Below are 19,565 nucleotides of genomic sequence, written 5' to 3' on the forward strand. Positions count from 1 at the left end.
AAATGCTAGCCCTAGTCCACACTTTCATCCTCAGCTTTAGGATGCTTATAATATTAATGACATAATGAGAGGAGAGACAGGTGGCAAACCCTGTTATTAAGGTTGTCTGACATTTCCCATAGTCAAGGAAGGCAGCTGCTGAGCCCCACAGCATTGTCCACCCCTGGTGTGTATTGAGCATTACTAAGCCAAGGGGGAATGGCCTTTCCTTCCATGAGTGGCCATCCAAGGTGGTGATGTACACATGACCACATAAATGTCTAGATTGTAGGATTTTTCATACTATATCTTCCTCCTGATCCTTCCTGTCATGCAAAGTTATGTAAATAAAATACAAGTAAATTCACAGTGTTCACCTTTCAGGCTAAGAAGTGGCATTATGGTAGGAATGCAGCATGAGTGATTTCTTGTGGTTTTTTCTTTACTGTTTAAAAGGTGCTGATATAAATATGACTTATATTTCAGCAGGTTATGAAACACTATTTTTTATAGACTGTACCTCCACAAATAGTTGTAGACAGGCAGACATAGCCAAATAGTAGCTGTATGCTGGTCTTGTTGATGCTGCTAGGAGAGTGAACTTCTGTTCAGTCACAGTACCAGCCTGTGGTGTTAATTCATTATGCCATGCCAGCCTCCACACTGACTCCACAGCATGAAGAAATTTATAGAAACATGCAAACACTGGAATAACTTTGTATTCAAATCTTTCCTCAAATGTCCTTTGCAGTGGTGCTCACCAAGAATTTAACAGCAGCTGAGCTGTTAGTGAACTGAAATAAGGCTTTATCTTGCTGACCTGTGCAGTTTCCTTGAACCCCCCTGGCACTGTAGCCTGTTGTTTCTTGTCTTAGATTGTTAAGCTATCTGTCATATGGGTTGTGTTTTTCTCTCTTTGCTTCGTGGCTGACACAATTTTGTCTGTTAGTAGAGCTCTTGTGTGCTTATAATAACAGTAATAATAAATATGATCATCTGGGCACGAAGACCATGCAATAAGATTCTTGTTGTTTACAAAAAGGATCTGTTTTCCAAGAACCCTCATTTCATTTGTTTCAGCAACTGGAAAGTAGGAGTTGAAGGAAGAGAAATGAGATTTAAAGCACTTAACTTATTCCCTGGAGCAATATGATTTATTCATGTCTTTGTCATAGCATGTTTTTGAAATGCAATGTAAATGACTTATACCTGGCTTTTTCACTGGTTAATTAATACTGCATTTCTTATTTTTGGGATTTCTGACATGCAATTTGAGCCCATCTCTTTTAAATACAGGATATGTGTGCCTAAAGTTAGAACTATGATTTGAGCCTAAACAGCACTATGGAATAATTTAAAAGCTATTGGTTAATCAAAATTCATAAAATTAATGATTAGTTTAGTCTTGCTAGGTGAGAGCCCTCATATGGAAAATTCAGGTGACTCAATCCTCTGATTCAAATAGCTGCTGTAAAAATGGACAAGTACCTCTAGAACTGTTCTTTGAGGTCCATTCTAAAGGATCTCATGTTGCTTAGAGGTCCATATTCAAGCTGAGGAAGCAATGCAGTAATTTCTCTTTGGAGGAAAAAAACTCCAGTAGTGTTCAACATGTGGCCCCAAGCACTGCACAAGGGAGAAACAACCACATTTTGCTGTTTTATCAAGAGGAATGATTTGTCTTTTACACAAACAATAAAATTAGTAAATGGTCGAGATCCAGCAGTTCGGCACCCTCGGGTTATGGGTCATTCTGTGCTGCAACAAAACACAGAGGCTGTCCAGCCATGAACATTCACTGTCCTATGCTACAGGAGAACTCTGGGGACTCTGTTTTTCAATAACTTTTGTTACTGCACTGTTTATTCTAGGCAAGCTGTGAAGTATACAAAATTATATCAAAGATAACTGAGCTATTCTGGGGGGAAACAAGGCCTTAAACTCTTCTTGTTTAGTTTTTTTTTTAGACAGTTTGAATTCTTTTCTAGACATTTTGAATTGTTTTGTCTGGCAGACTTTTCTAGATTTATTTAATTACGAAAAAATAATTTAAAAAGAGGGATGAAGCCAAGTGGACAACCTCTTTTAAAAAGAAAACAAACTCTAACAGTTAAATACATTACATTGGGTGTGACCTACTATATAGTTACAACTCCCTGACTAGTTTTCATGGTCATGCATGATGAATTTGTCATAGGATATGATGTGAGCAGCATTCCTTAAAACTGTGCTTTATCATTCAAACGTCAATACCTCTAAATAGCTGGGTAGGGCAAATATTTCCATAATATTATAAAGAATATAAAGTTTATTCTGGTATTGAAGGACAAGAGGAAATTTCTGTTTGCATTTCTTTCAGCTATAAGGACTTTATATTAATAACATGAACCTGAAAAGCAGGAAGGGTATCTTCAGGAGCCAGGAAATTGCAAAGCAAAGCTCGCTGCTCTAGTTTGGCACAGTGAGATTAATAACAAACAAAAATGTAGTTTTGTATTAAAGATGTTTATCATAGACCAAATAAGTCAAAGCCCAGGGTTCTGTCAAGCAGTGCCTAACAGTGATCTGAAGGTTATAAATATTTGAAAAAATAGACTAGCATATTGAATGGCAGTTTTTAGCCATTTTATTGATGTCAAAGTTACTCCAGCTAATTTTCAAAGCCTAAATCAGTCTCACAGACTCAGTACAGGTTAACTGTGACCAAGTTTCCCTTGTAGATCTTAAATGCTGCAATTGCTTCAAAGCTAAACTTTCCAATTCCTCTAAAATTATGGTAATTCTGCTGAAGTTGAAGTAGACAGAAGCCAGACTCCAGCCTGCAGTGCCACTCTGTCACCTGCTCTAGTACAGGAGTCACAGAGACCAATGTGCATCTCTTCTGCTGCACATCACAGGATGCTCCCTCGCCCTGCTAATGGGGCAGCATTTCCTATGGCCTCTCTGTGTTCATTACTGTAGGGGAACGGCTTGAGATCCTGCTTCATGTTCTCCCAAATGTCTGGAACACTGTCTGCCAGACATGTTCTGCTGCACTCAGGGTCTCCAGCAGCCCCCCTGTGCACTGGGTCACTGCCTGAGGTAATACACAAGAACTCAAAATTCTGGAATATATTAAAACTGGATATGCAAACAGTTTAGAATTATTTCCAGCATGCCCTAAAGTACTGTACATATGCTACTCTTTTGCTTTTAATAATCTCTTCAGTAACCATTTTACCCAAAAATGTCTTTCTCTGCCTCAATTGGGTGTGTGTGTGTGTGTGTGTTGTAGCTTACCTTGTAACCACTAAGAAATGCAAGTTTATGCTTGATAAGATTGTTTACAGTTCTGCTGTTCACATAACAGCTGCAGCAACAGGCAGAACGAGAAAAAGAGCTCTTACTTCATCCCCTAATTGGCAAGCTTCTACCTAGGTAAGCCATACCTCTTGAAATATTCTGGATTTTCATGCTTTTCTTGTCTAGTTTTGGTGTTTACATATTAGACTGAGTTGTCAAATGTTTGTTATAGCTTCTTGGAAGCAGAATACATAATGCAGTTGTAAAGGTTGCTTACGGGTAACTCCATAATGGTACTTGCCTTGGACTGCTCTCCTGGTACATCCCTGCCCCCAACCTTTTATTTTCAGTATTTCTTTACATTAAAATTGTGAAAGGGTGGGCATGTCCTACTTTTATCAGTAACATGGTAAGAGAGAAATAGATGTCTAATTGAAATTATAAAGTTGTGTAAAGGCCAAAAGCATAAATATATTCACATGGGATTTCTGTACCAGTCTTAACCCTGCTTTGTTTCCCTGTGTGTCACTTCCATCTGGTCCTTTATGGCTCTTGGCTATGTGTCCAGACCTACCCAGTCCTACTTGTTAGTATTATCTACTCTTATTTTCTTTGTTCTTCTCCCCTTTGATCATTTCCCCTGGTTGTATATCTAGAAATGTTTATTCTTTTCCTCCTATTTTTAGTTCATAAACAAACAGCTAAACAAAGATAATAAGAACATTCTTCAGAATGTTTACAGGCTTTTTCATAGTTAAGCCCCAAATATATAATATTCACTAATCATATTTTGTCCCTAATTAAAATAAGTTTTGAAAGTCTACTGTAAATTCATTCATTCTATACCAGTTCATACTGTAAAAGAAAAAGCAAACATTCAGTAAGTATACATTGCTCCATAACAAAATCCTTAGCAGCTTCGTTTCCATCATGCACAAAGAACCTCATTAATTCTGGTTTGTACTAATTCTGTGAATTCACAGAACTATGAATTTGTGTCATTTGCAACAAAACTAAACAAAATGTATTACCTTTTGTGCCAATGAAAAAATCTTCCATGGAGAAGAAACAGCTTTGTGGGCTGGGTGTGTGGCTGCTGACAGCAGTGCTATCGAAGTGTACTCCAGCTAAATTTATCTAGGTTTTAATTTCCTTACTCATATTTATTATTATTAGCAAGACATGACACTTCATTACACTTCTTAAGTGAGCCCTGTAAAATTGCTGGAAGATAAGAATATCAAAACAAAGACTTGACAGACACATTCATCCAGTATTGATAGGAAGAACAAACATCTCCTGCTTGAGTTTTTTAGCACAATGCTGGAGGAATTTAATTTTTAGTGTCCTGCTCATGTTAATGCTTTTCAAAGCATTAATCATCTGTCTGTAGTTAGAACAATCCCCCATATTGCAGTAGTCTGATAAAGAGTATGGTTAAAAAATACAGAAAGGCTGATAGCAGTAACCCAAATGGTCTGAAAGGTAGAAGAAAATAGTCCTAATATAGGAGTGGCAGAATTTGATTTGAGTTTCTGGCTGTAATCTAAATAGCTTCAGATCCACAGGGTTCAGCACTGTGACATAAATGCAACAGCAGCTTCATTGGCAACTTGGTGGTAACTGATTCTGACTGTGCTGGCTTTAGGGCAAATATGGGCTTTGGGAGGCATTCTTCCAGGCAAGGAGAGTCTTCAAATCCTGAAAAGTGTGGCTACATATCAGGAACATTTAACCCAAAGATCAGATGACACATGAAACTTTCTTTCTCAATAGTTGTATGAAATGTTGACATGGAATCGAAATCCCTATTTAGGGATTTTGTCCATTATGAAAATTTTCATTTGATTTATGTTTGTTTGTACAAGTCTGCATATGCTGTTTATCAGATTCACTACTTATTATTTTACAGGAACAGGAACTATTTTTTCTCAGTACACTTGAGTCTTGATATACAGGCACCACTTTGAGACAGATATATTCTGGAGTGGACTTCTGACACTTTGTAAATCTTGTCTTTTGTTCTTTCAGACATGCTGTCTGTTGTAGCAATAGTTCTTGAAAGAACATTTCCTTAATTCATCAAAAACCCCTGGCTTAATATAAGAAACAAAGCATTTATCACAAGATAATCTTCAGCTGCTCTAGCACTTCACCAGATTTTATTTAGTGATTAATTTATAGAAGCATTCTTAACACCAGATTCCTAAGAATTGTCCTATCAGTTCTCATGTAAGTGCATTAACAGGATGCACCTGTAAACCAGTCAACATTGGACACCTAACTCCTTGTGTAGACATACCCACAACTTCTCCCTGGATCCATCTGTTGTGACCAGAAGTGACAATGACCACATTCTAGAATAGCAGTGCTCCAGCCTGAAATGTTTCCTACTTGGTTGGTGAGAGCCCCTCAGGTAGCACTTAGAATATTTCACTATGCCTAGATCTCCCTTAAAAAGAACTTTTTCTTCCTTTAATATTTTCTAGGATAGGAATGGCAGAATTCTACCAGCTGTGTATTTGACAGATTGATATTAGAAATTATAACCAACTTTCAATTTTAAGAAAGTGAAAAGCTCTACTTTTATCCACAGTGGGAAGAGAGGCTTGCTACCATTTTCCACAAAAGACAGGAAACAAAAAGGATGGAGCAAGTCCAAATTTGAACTTCTTATATGGGAAAGTAAAGGCAGGCAATGATCAGAGTAAGACGAGAAAAAACCAAGCTTCTTCTGATCTGTGAGGCAGTGAAAGCAAAATATTAATAATAATTTTAACAGAATTGGAAGGTAGTGGCAGAGAGCTGCACTGTTCCTGGTGCCTGATCTGTTTATCTTCAACTGCACAGAGAGCACAGGCAACACGGGCATGGGCTGGGGGCAATAGGAAACACAGCCTGCCCCAGCATGTGCACGGTGGTGGGAAGGAGCAGCGACTCCAGAAGACAGTGAGGATGGAAAGTATGATTACTGAACTGTTGGAAATTTCATTTTTCCTTCCCTGGAGTACAAGAAAATCCAGTTAAAACGGTAGTTTAAACCACACCCGCTTAATATTACCCATTAACCCAGGCCAGGCCCCTTGGCCAGCCCTGCCAAAGCCTTTCCACCATTCCGACTGTACCTATACCTGCGCAACCTCCATACCGCACCCCGCACTGCCCATCCTGCACCCTGCATCCCGCACGGCCCATCCTGTCCCGCTCATCCCGCACCGCCCATCCTGCTCCCTGCATCCCGCACTGCTCATCCTGCATCCCGCACCCTGCATCCCGCACCGCCCATCCTTCATCCCGCACCGCCCATCCTGCATCCCGCACCGTCCATCCCACACCCCGCATCCCGCACCGTCCATCCCACACCCCGCATCCCGCACCGTCCATCCCGCACCCCGCATCCGCTCCCCGCCCCGCGCACACCGCATCCCGCACCGTCCATCCCACACCCCACATCCCGCACCCCGCTTCCCGCATCCCGCACCGTCCATCCCACACCCCGCATCCCGCACCGTCCATCCCGCACCCCACACCCCGCATCCCGCACCGTCCATCCCGCACCCCACACCCCGCATCCCGCACCGTCCATCCCACACCCCGCATCCCGCACCGTCCATCCCGCACCGTCCATCCCGCACCGTCCATCCCACACCCCGCATCCCGCACCGTCCATCCCACACCCCGCATCCCGCACCGTCCATCCCGCACCGTCCATCCCGCACCGTCCATTCCACACCCCGCATCCCGCACCGTCCATCCCGCACCCCACACCCCGCATCCCGCACCGTCCATCCCACACCCCACATCCCGCATCCCGCATCCCGCACCGTCCGTCCCACACCCCGCATCCCGCACCGTCCATCCCGCACCGTCCATCCCGCACCGTCCATCCCGCACCCCGCACCGTCCATCCCACACCCCGCATCCCGCACCGTCCATCCCGCATCCCGCACCGTCCATCCCGCACCCCGCATCCCGCTCCCCGCCCCGCGCACCCCGCACCCGCCGCGGCCCCGCCCCGCCGCAGCCCCCCGGGCGGGCGGGCGCGCGCAGGAACATGGCGGGGCAGGGCGGGAGCAGCGCTGGAGGCCGCGGCGTTGTGGTAAATGCGGAGCGCGGCACGGCCCGGCCCGGCCGCTCGCCCCTCGCCGGCCGCGGTGCCTCCCTGGTCCCCGGCCCCCTTCCCCGAAGCTCCCCGGCGCTATGTGGTGAACTCCCGCGCCCTTCCCTTCCCTTCCCCGATTCCTCCGGGCCCCCCGGCCGGTGCTTGGGCCGCCTCCCCTCACCCTGCGCCGGCCCCGGCCCCGCTGCGGCTGCCGGAGGGGACGGGCGTGCTGGGCTGGGCCGCGCCTTTGGCTTCCGCCGTGAAAACGCGGTCCGGTACCGCCCCAGCGGCTCCTGTGGCCGTGGCCGTGCTTCCCCAGGCTCCTCGAGTACCGGGGATGAGGATCCCCAGGCATCCCGAAGTGGATGTTCCCACCGGAACACCGTGAGAGAGGGTTGGGCTGCTGCCCGTGTTCTGCTGGGGTGGGAAACAGCCCGAGCCTTGGCCGTGCGTTGGGAGTGTTGTAGGGATGGATAAATGGTGCGAAAATGAATGAATGAATGTGATCCTTATTCGGATAGACACCCTAGATTCTCCTGTGAAGCAAATGCCATCACTGCCGCCACCTTAGGTATGTTCTTATTTTAATGTGGCATTAGGATTTTAACAGAAAGTTCACAGGTGAACTGCCCAGATCATGGCCCAGGGCCACCTGTGTCAGCAGTGGTCACACTGTCCACTCCAACATGCCCTGCATCCCCCTTCTGAGGGACCTGTCCCATGTGTTCGAGCTCTGTCTGAAAACACCACACATCAACCACGTCTCCTGACACCTGTGTGATAAATTACATTCCTTACGTGGGTGACTGTGTGTATCACCAAGCAACAAGAGGTTATTGCAAAGAAGGACATGAATGTGCATGACCATGTTCTGCTGCACTGGTTTAATTTTTTCTGCTGCTCCCCAAAAACCCCACCAGTAGTAAGTCCAGTGCAGCATCATTTAAGTTAGAAAAGCTGGGCTTTGCTTCATGCTGCTTGGAGCTGAGGACTGAGCTCAAATCTCACCTGTGCTCATTTTGCCAGACCAGAAAACAAACAACTTTCTTCTGAAGGTGTTGCAATTGAATGGCTTCAGCTTGTCTCTTAGGCCTCAGGGGAACACTTTTGGATATTGCCATGTATTTGTATTCCTTTTTGTATCCATTCACATCAACTTTTTAAAGACTTACTGAAGAGTATCTGCTGGGCTATTCAAACATGCAAAGCCTGAACTTTAAAAGTAGGTCTTTCTTTCACTGCAGGAATTTTTTTACACACGAGTATGCCAATGTGTTTAGAATATATATTTACTTATCCAGTTGAACACTTTTTCTTTCTGAAACAATATGAATTTTTTCCTTCATATTTTCAAGGGCCTTTTAAATTCTTAAACAGAATAGTCATAAGAATTTACAGTTACTTGAAATTTGTCTTATAGCATAACACTGTTAATAGCTTTAGGATAAATCAGAATTTCTTAGGCTTGTTGGGAAATGCCTGTTTAAAAGAACAGGCTTAAAAGAATTTAAAAGAATAGGCTTATTATATCAGACAAATAATTAACTTGAAGGTACACGTGAATTTCATCTTGTCAAATGCCAGCAAACACTTGTAAACAAGAACTTCAATATTGTTGTAGTGTTACCCTGTTCTGCTATTCTAGAGAACCAGAAGGATAAGTGGTTCTCATTTATCAAAATTTCATCCTGATCCTGTTTTATAAAGGACTTACTGTAACCTAAGTAAAAGTTATTGGTTTGTATGAATTCTAAAGCAGCTTCTATCCATTTAATTTCATCTGCATCACACTGAAACCCTGCAATTTGACAAGAATGCAGAAGTAAGCAACACTGACAGGGGTTGCTAGTGGTTGTTTGTAACACTTAATGAAATTGTTTCAGTTTGTATTAAGATGCTTTTGAATAGACCGTTCATTGCTAAAAATGTTTAAAAAGTTTCAGCCCCCCATGCACTGAAAAAGTAGATGGGAAAATAGTCTTTGCAGGCTGACTGCTGCAGTGTTTCTGGGACAAGATTTGCTCTAATTAAAAACCTTGCCAAGGAGGATATTTATAATCTCCTGTTTCTATGGAAATGAGGAGCACAACTAAGTAACTTTTTTTCTTTTGTGTAGTTTCAAGGCTTGTGTAAGTCAGGGGAAAAGCTTTCATTGATTCCAGTGATCTCCCAGTCATGCCCTCGTGGGCAAATATTCAGTAGCAGTTGCCAACGAGTAACTTTTTTGATGCAGAAATTTTTGGGTAGAGTTAAGAAAACATGCCAGTCAAGGTGCCTTTAGCTGTCAAGGAATATGCAAAAAAAGCCCCCGTGCAACACAAAATCCATAGGGCAGGACAGTGTTTCAGTACAGCATGAGGCAGGGCTGTGTCTGAGTTAAAGAGGGGTTGTGGAGGAACAACTCAACATCAAATATGTTATCTTAGCCAAAATTGTGAGAAACCTTTTATTGCTCTACAATAAAATGGTAAGCAGAGGTTTCAGTGATGGTCCTTTAAAGGTTGTCTGGAGCAAAAATGCCATTAAGACATGCACTGCACAATGGCAAGTTTGTCACCATTTCTCCATGGATTCAAGATTCCTGTAGCCAAGCTGTAGAAAGACAATGTGTGACTTGAGGATTATGATTGTAGGGAAAACCTTTTAGGTGTTGCTTTTAATCTTGGACCAGTATTGAAGCAAAGCTTTCTCATTATTTAAAGGTACCTTGTGAACCTGCAGGTCTTGTCTTTCATAAGGAATAGGGAAAATGTTTGTTTTGGAGTTTGTTTAGTTTTTGTGCTGGAGACTTTGCATTTCATAGCTTTCTGAAGCCTTCAATCATTGGCTAACTTTTGAACTTCTTAACCTCTACCACCACTGTGTCTTGTGAGATCTAATCTCTGTATTCTGATGCTTACAAAACCAATGTATATTAAGTCTGTAAAATATTTTTTCTGTGAATATATGGATTTACAGACTAGTTTAATGGTGAGGTGAGGTGAGATAAAAACATTTTGCAATCACTTATCTTTGATGACATCTAAATTAAGAACCTCACCTTTAGGAAGAAGTACAGTTTTTCAACTGATTTGTACAGATATCATCCATGAACCACATAAATTATTCTCCATATGTGCTGTTTCATTTGTAGAATACTTATCTATTTATTTATTTATGACTTTAAGTCATTCTAAACTAGAAATGTACAATTTTAATATAGAATTTTATGACTTTTAATTCCACCATTGAATCTTCCATTGGAAAATCCCTTCTTACTGGCAATATTATATTTGCACTTTGAGTTTGAAAGTACTTCGAAATTTACTTTTGCCACTAGTTTAGCATGAAATATTTCCTTTGTCTGTCTAGTTCTTTGTAATTTCAGGTGACATTTCCCACATTCTGTGGGTAAAAAACTGTAGCATTTGATTTCTGAGTTATATTGAGAAGCAAAATAATTAATGGGATAAGCAAAATAGTAAATTGTAACTGGAAGAAAGTATGGCACACAATGAATCCATCCGAGAGAGTGTACTAGAGTGCTGATTCTGTATCAGTTACATAATGTCAAACACCATGAAGTGTTCTTGACAGTCCTGTTTGATATTCAGATTTCAGACAATTGGCCTGGATACAGTCTGGATTTGTTCACTTATCCTCAGCACTACTATGGTGACCTGGAATATGTGCTCATTCCTCATGGCATTATTGTTGACAGGTATGTGTAGCTTGAATGTTGCTAAATAAATTGTTTGGTCAGTAGTATTATTCTTTTTTATGAAGGCTGTCATCTATATACAGTACATATTGTAAGTTAAAAACTTGGATATTTTTATTTAGAAATTTAAATTAGTACATTTTAGTCTATTCTGGAGTTCCTACACTTTTAACATACAAAATGGTCTTTGGTATTCCTGGAAATTTCAGCTGTAAACAATCTGAGGAACAATATAAAAAATGAAAACTTATCAAAGAAATGTTTCTTAATGAGAAGTTTTCCCCATTCTCAGACTTGATAAAAGATGATAAAAGACTATTTTATTAATCTTCTGTAAAGTAAGTGATCCTTATTCTTATAGCACTAAAAGGAATTATATATTTCAGATCAAATGAGACAATTTAATATTTCTAATATCTTCTGTTTCTCATATAAAAATATAATAATTATTGCTACATGAAATTTACTAGAGCATTAAAATTAAAAGATGTAGAAATTAAGCAACAGCTGTTTCTTATAATTATCTTCTGTCTAGAGCTTATTCTTCTCTGGTCCATGCACAGATTTCACTACAGTTCAATCAAGGTACTTATGTAGGGGCAAAATTATTTCTGTATTACAGCTAATAAAGAAAAAAAACCAACCAAACCCAAAAACAGTAATAATAAAATACATGAGATAAATAATAGGATTATTTAATAAATTGAATCCTGTCAACAAGTCCACTCTCATTGAAACTACTAATCTAATTCAGAGAGCCAACAAAGAATTTTCCAGTGGAAGTATTTACAGAATATAATGCACTGAGCTGTTTTTCCTCAAAACATCAAACAACATTGTGAAGTTTTCTGTTGATACTTACATCTAGAAATGACCCAGTTGACCCAGTACACTATTGGGGGTCTAGAAATGCTATCTTTAAAGCTAATATTTATTATTTACATTTATTATTAAGACTATTATTTTTATCTTGAAAATGTATATAGCATTGCATGGCAGAAATGTGTATCTTTTGTTTCCGATCATCTGCCACATTGTGTTTGCCACGCAGAATTTTCAGAGGGGATAGGTTTGGTTGGGAACTCCACAATTCTGGGCTCATTGGAGCATTCACTCGATTATTTGCCTGTGTGTGACCTTGAACAAGTCACTGAAGCTCTTTGCACTCTTCATTTCTGCTGTATGAAGCACTGAGCTGTACAGAATATTGATAATATACACTCTTTATAAGCTTTTCACTGATGCTCTATTTCTTTCTAGTTTTTATGTATGTTTTTTTTATTAAAACTGCAAGGGTAGCATCTTCCAAAGCCAATCAGCATGAAAGTTTCAAATATACTTCCCTATCTTTCACTTAATTTGTTGCTCTTGTGCAGTAACTAACATAACAAGTTAGGTGTTTGTGCAGGTATATTTTATACTGATAATTCCTGTGAGGTAAAATGGAAGGCTAGTTCACATTCTTTTCTCTCGAGTCTCTGACATATTTATGAGCCCAAAATATGCTGAGGTGTGTAGGTGCTGTTTGTATAGCTGGGGATTTTATGCATTTAAGGTTAACTTAAATGGTTAGTTAAATTTAACTTAACTTTATGCATCTAAGGTTAACTTAGATTCAAGTGCTTTGCATCTTGCATCCATCACTGTCTGTTTGGATCTGCCATCTGTGAGCTGGATGCAAACCCAGTCAAGCATTGGAATGGACTGGAAGGTGGTAGAGTCACCATTCCTGGAGGTGTTCAAGGAATGACTGGACATGGCACTTACTGTTCTGGTCTAGCTGACATTGTGGTGATCACTCAAAGGGTTGGGCTTGATGATCTTAAAGGTCTTTTCCAACCTAAATCCTGTGAAGTCAGGCTTCCTAAGCAATGCCAGTCAAGTTTTATACTCACCATAGTGTTTGTAAAGCATACCATGGACTTAGAGCATCTGCACCTAAAGTTATTTTATCTCTAATTTTTTTTTGCCCAGGACAGAACGACTGGCAAAAGATATTATGCAAGACATTGGAGACAATGATATTGTGGTTCTCTGTGTCCTCAAAGGTGGCTACAAGTTCTGTGCTGATCTTGTGGAGCACATTAAAAATCTCAGCAGAAATTCAGAAAGGTTCATCTCCATGAAAGTCGATTTTGTTAGACTGAAAAGTTACCACGTAAGTCAACAACTGATTTATGTAGATTCTGCTTGAATGGCATAATAAATAGTTGATTTTTGCATGTGAGATCTCCACCTCCAATATTTAGAAAAACTATGTGAAAAATATTTTTGTTTGAAAAACCTGTGAAGTTTTTTTTAAATCATTGTAGATAGTATGAATGAGAATACTGTTTTATTTAGTCTGTCTTTTACTTCTGGACAGAGAAGTATTCAAATTTCATTCATGTAAAATGTCAACATTTGTTTGTTCTCAAAATCCTCAGCAGTTCTGTCAAGTTAATTTCATGTTACTGCATTTTCCACCCCCACATAGTTTGGCATAACTGCAAGGTGGTGAATCTATGTCTTCTTCTAAATGTTTAATGCTAAGTAAATGAAATGCTTTCATCTTCATAGCATGCAGTTTACATAGCAGCAAAATATACCACCAGATGATGATAGTGTTCTACAAGAAAATGCAACAAGCCATTCAGTCAAATCCAGTGTTGAACTAATCATCAAGTCCTCCTGTTATCTTCAGAGGAAGTGATGCAATAATAATTCATCTGTGTCACTGAGGATATGATAGTGAGATGACCAGCATTTTTTAGAATCTCTAACTGCAATTTCTTATTGCAGAAGTTATAAATTTATATGTTCTATCTTGCAGTGTATGTTTCATAGTGAGGGAGCATTTCTATAAGTAAGTTGTTGTAGAAGTGTCTGAGGAAGTACACTAAACAAATAGAGTGATAATAAGGTGTCTTGCAGAAATGCACCTTGCTGTGTCTAGCAGTTCCCACAATAACTCTATATCTTTTCCACAGTTTGTTGGCTGGCATTTTCTTCTCACCCCAGTGACTATAAAGTTTTCCTAACTTTCACAGATCTGGTCTGACTTTTTTCAGTGGGGAAAAAAAGGTGAATGAGAACCTTTTATAGCCATTAGGTTAGGATTTGGTCCTAGGACTTCTGTTTCAAGAATTACTTCTATGAAGTACGTGTGAAATACTAATATTATGTATTTTCTAGGTAGTCAGCAGCATTACAGAAATAATAAATTATAATGATATATTATGTCCCACATAGTGGCACATGGAAATTTTACTCAGTTTTTTGCATAGTTATAATAGCACTTCAGTAACACTGCTGAACAAATAGAGGAATTAGTTAAATTGGGTTTTATTTTGCATCTGGCATGTAGTTAATGCACATGCCTTTCCTACAGAGTTATCTCTTATCCAGTATGAAGATATCCTAGTTCTAATAATTCTTTCCTTGGGGTCAAACCTTATTAGCCATACTAACCCATAACCAATGAGCAGCAGGAGGTGTGTACTGCAAAAGTGTGTAAATTTTCACCTCTTTAGCTTAGGAAATAATGTAACAGCATGTTATATCAAACTGAAACAGCACCAAGAAATTTATTATGCAAGGAGGCAATTACCAATACTAAGTCTTAGACTATCTTAGCACTTAGTGGCTGTGCATATTTTGGGTCCTAGCCTCATGCTGTATCAGAAAGGTAGTTCTTCCCAAGAGCTACTGCCTGCATCTGCATTTTTGAAAATATATTCTTTTTACTTGTATGTACTTCCAAACAGGTGTCAGGTATTTAGAGGTTGAAGCTGTCCTTGATTTAGTGCTTGGATCAGTGCTTGATACCTGTCTGGTCTGAGAAGCTGAATGACATTGAGAAGAAATTTGAAATTGCATTAATATTGGTAGATGCAGTCCATGAGATGTGTATAAACATAATGCTGACTAAAGCACCAGTATCCTTTGCATCTTGAGTTACTGTTGTGTCCTGTGCAATTGCAGGTTTTGGAGAATGTCCCCTTGTCAGCGTAGCTGGGCTCAGATCACTTAAGGAACTCGCTGTACCTAGTCTGAGTGACTCCTCATCCCCGCCTTACACGAAACTCCCAAATCTCCATGTTAGTTTATTCTGTAATAACATGTCTTTCTCAGTGTTTTACACTTTAATCAGAGGCAACAACTACAGCTTTAGAGATAGGACTCTGCTTAAAATCTTGGAGCATCACCAGTTCCACTCCTTTGTTCTCTTCTGTGTTTTCTATTTCACTTTCTAGTAAGACTTATTATTGCTCTCTCTTTTTATCCCCTTTTCATTTTACAGACACTGTTCTTATTACATTATTTATCCTGATTCCTTTTACTAACTGTTCTCTCTTTCTCTCCTGAAGGGAGTCCTGCTGCTCTCAATGCTTCCTTCAGACCTGTCTCCCTTCCCCCCTCCAGCTGTTTAAATCCAGCAACTAATTTCAGCTCAAACTCATGGGATTTTTGTATTGTCTCATTCCAGCTTCAATATTGAAAGGTTAGTTGATTTTTAGGGGCTGTAACTCAAAGTGGGATTTGTTGATTTAAGAAGAAAGGATAGCAAAAATTGGCTGTAATTGTGACCCAGAGTCAGATCTTGGCATCAGTGAAAGTAAACCCTTAATTACCTGGTGTCAGTGGAAAATGCTGTACTTTGCTGTTTGGCATACAGACACGATTACAGGGAAATATGTTTGCAAATATGACCAGTTTTATATGGCTCTTTGTTTTTCAAACCTGTCATAATGTTACAGAATTTAGACTTCAGAATTTACACTTAATTAATATGTTAGGATTTGCTTTCATATTAAGTAGCTGAAAGCTGGGCATGAATCTTCTTTGTAAGATTTCTTCCTGCAAATGAATAAATTTTAAAAAAAAGCATAGTACATTTAGATTCTCTGGATATTAATGAGAGGAGTGGCTACTTGTACTGCCATAATCAGGATGGTTTTATCTGGTTTGCAAAATATTGTCCTATGTGCCTGAATATTTTTACCTTTTTTTGAGAAACTTTCCTGTATTTTACAAGGAGCAGATTAAAAGAAGGCACCAAGATAACAGTTAGAAAATATGATTTCAGGAGTAAGCAGATAGGAAGCATCATGTGGAGTTAAGAATAAAAGTCAGGAAGTAGATGGAGAGGAAAACCAAATCAATTTTCCAGATGAAAATCTGAATGAAAAGTAGCAGCTCTGAGTTTTAAGAGGCAGAGAAGAAAAAACATACACTTTTTTGAATGAACTCAAGAGTAGCAAGGCAAGAAGTATGGTGGGTAGAGCAAGAAGCACTACAATAGTCCCCATGGGAAATATGATGAATTGATATAAAGATGCATGCCAAGTTTTAGGGGAAAACACTGTATTCTGACAACACTGACATGAGAACTGATAGAATTTAACAGCTTTTTAGGTACTAGGTTCTAAGATATTGGATTTTAATATAAGTCAGGAACAGTGGAATTGACTGCAGAGATTTTTGAATTTAAAACTGGATGAATAAAATTTACTATATTCAATTTTTACCATGCTGATTTTTCCCCCAAGTGATTGTTCCTCCACGGGGAATTGGAGTTCTGAAGTGGAAAATGGGTGAGGGTTTCAGTTTGAAAGGAGAATTCAAAATTATGTTCAGAAGCATGGTATGTTGATGAAAAGTAGTAGTGGAAGAAGTTGAGTTGGGGAATGTCATCTAAGGATAATGTGACCCTAGCAGGAGAGATGGTGGACCCATAAATTCCATTATACATATGTGATACTGGTAACTTCAGGAGATTAAAGAGCTGATTAGGAAGAATCCAGAGGGAAGTAAAACAGAGAAATTAGGAAGATGTTTTTCTAGGCTGTTTTTAATTAAATGATAGGATTAGACAAGGAAGTATGTTTGAGGATGAACCAAAAGAGAGAATGAACAAAAAAATAGAAGGATGTGGATGTCATGAAGAGGAGGGCTGAATAGGATATGTTTTAGTAAAAACACACACTATAAGAAGTGTAGCACAAGAGTAGACTATTCATAAACAATAATTAGAGCTTCTCTTTGTTAAGTGTGGAAGAGACAATTTAGGACAAGCTGAAAAGGTAAAGGTTGAATTACAGCTTCAGAGAGAAGAGGATGTTCTGGTTTAGCAAATCTAATCCACAACCAAGAGATGCAATAGTATCACCTAATCCTGTTCCATGGCTATGCCAAATGGGACCTTTAAGTTTAACCTCAATTTTTAAATGGAATTGAAAAAAATTACAAGTAGAGGAAGTATGCAGACTTTCTTGAGAAGTTCTCAGCAGCCTCTCAGAAGAGAGGGTAAATGCATGTGAATCAAGCTAAAAAGAGAAGGAATAATAGTAAGAGTCATTGTTGAAACTGGTGGTAGGGACTGATGGAAGAAAGGAGAAACACCACACACTTTTATTAGGCAGACCAGTATGCTTACTACATGCATTGCTACCTGTTCTTGTAAAATGTTTAGTATTCCCATATGGTTATCCATAGATATCTATCTAATTCTCTTCATTACTATATTTTATAAAATAGATATGATAGTAAAGCTCACATCTTGGGGAAGGACAAGTGAATCTTGGTGGCATAACCTTTGTTCACTGAAAACCATGGAGAAGTAAACTAGGGATGAGATTGTTACCTTTCCTTAAGTACTTTGTGATTTGTTTGGTTATATGTGTGGACTAAAGTGGCAGATGAGCATCCATCTCTGTTAATTTGAAATGACATTGTTATAACAAATTCTGTTACTTTGAATAACTTTGGGATCCCACCTGGAGCACTGCATCCAGCTCTGGAATCCCCTCTGTACAGCAAAGACAAGAACCTGTTGGAGGAGGTCTGGAGGAGGCAACATACATGGTTACAGGTCTGGAGCACCTCTCCTGGGAAGACAGACTGGTTCAGTTGGGTTGTTCAGCCTGGAGAAAAGAAGAGGAGACCTTAGAGCAGATGGCCAGTATCTGAAAGGGGCTTTCAAGAAAGGTGGAGATGTTTACAAGGCCATGGAATGATAGGAAAAGGGGAAATGTCTTTAAATTGAAAGACGGTAGGCTCAGACTAGATAGAAGGGAGAATTTTTTTTATTATTAAGTTGGTGAGGCACTGGAACATGGTGCCCAGAGATGTGTTTGATGCTCCAAATATGAAATAACTTCAGAGGAAACTTCCAGAGGATTTGGTCAATTCATGTAATTCTTTCAAATGAGTACATTATTTATGGTTTCCAGAACATAACTAATAAAAAAAAAAGTGTAAAAATGTGACTGCTGAATTGTAATCCATGTACAATGGGTGCATTGAATTCAGTTCACAAACATATTCATTGATATGATCTGTTTCCTCTTCAGCTTCCAGTTGTTTGAAACATATTTACAATTGTTAGTTATTAGTCTTGGCATAAACAGGACTATTAGTGCTGTAAGAATCTGAAAACAAGCAACAAAACAAGAATTGTTTAGTAGAAATCTGAATGTTTTTGCTATATGAAGCCATCTCAGTAAATAGTTTTGCTAAATCTCTGCTGTAGGAGTAAGGAAACAGAGGGATTTTATAATGAGTAAGTTGAAAGCTTGGTAAACAGAGTAAAAGAATTTCTTTTTCTGCCATGCAGGTTTTCTTCTCATACACCACATGAGTGTACTTGATTCTTAAAAGACTCCACAGAATGAAGCATCAGACTATAATCAGAGTGGTATAAAATGTACAGTCCTACTTTTCATAATAACCTATTCTTATTCAGTATAATTTTACTGTATGTAACTTGGCTTTTTTAAGATCACTATAAACTTTGCATTTTAAAATAACATGTTGAAATCCTGCTGAAAAATCAGGTAGCCTCAAAATGCTGTTATTAATTTAACAACACAGAAGAAACAACTGTTTTGCTTGCATTTAGTGATTCATGTCTGTGTACAGACTCTACACCAGTGTTACAATGATTGTTTATCTCCATTGCTGTGTCTCACAGGAGAACACAACTTACGATCTTCTGAGAAAAATAATCATGCTGAGATGAAAGAGAATTCACATTAGTTTTTGTACTTAAAAGTTTTCTTTTGGGCAGGTTGTGAGTTCCCTTTATTTTGCTCTATGTACACAGTTTAGCTGATGACTGCATCATCATATTGATGCTGAATAGCCATGCAAGAATTACAAATTGGAGCCTACCTGATAGAATGAGTTCCTGTCAGCTTTAAAGCCAAGTTCTACCATAATTTCACAGGACTGAACTCCAAATTATCTGTGAATCTTACATTTGACCTGCATATAAATAACTTCAATATAGGCAAAAATGTGATTTAATTTGAAAATTAGTGATTAGTGGTTTATTTAATTTGGAGAGAGGTTGTTTGTGTACTAGACATTCAAAACCTAAAATATACTCTTAACCTTTTTCAGGTCTTGCAGTCACCACTGCAGAAAGTGAACAACTACAGAGAATTTTGCAGCATGATATAGTTTTAGATGCTAAAGAAACATGACATAATTTAGTCCATAGAAGTTAGCAGTGTCAAG

At 39.3% G+C, this 19,565-nt stretch overlaps 1 protein-coding gene across 3 annotated transcripts in view; it reads left to right on the top strand.

The window, feature by feature from the left end:
• The first annotated feature begins 7,281 nt into the window (after positions 1-7,281).
• Positions 7,282-19,565, top strand: part of PRTFDC1 (phosphoribosyl transferase domain containing 1) — a 42,856-nt gene continuing 30,572 nt past the window's right edge. For all 3 annotated transcript variants that reach the window (XM_058030005.1, XM_058030013.1, XM_058029996.1), the window contains exons 1-3: positions 7,282-7,360; positions 10,957-11,063; positions 13,038-13,221. In XM_058030005.1, coding sequence (XP_057885988.1) covers positions 7,316-7,360; positions 10,957-11,063; positions 13,038-13,221 — 336 coding nt within the window. In that variant the 5' untranslated portion in view covers positions 7,282-7,315. The remainder of the gene's footprint in view (positions 7,361-10,956; positions 11,064-13,037; positions 13,222-19,565) is intronic.

Source organism: Melospiza georgiana, chromosome 1 (genome assembly GCF_028018845.1).
Source record: "Melospiza georgiana isolate bMelGeo1 chromosome 1, bMelGeo1.pri, whole genome shotgun sequence".
Taxonomy (NCBI): Eukaryota; Metazoa; Chordata; class Aves; order Passeriformes; family Passerellidae; genus Melospiza; species Melospiza georgiana.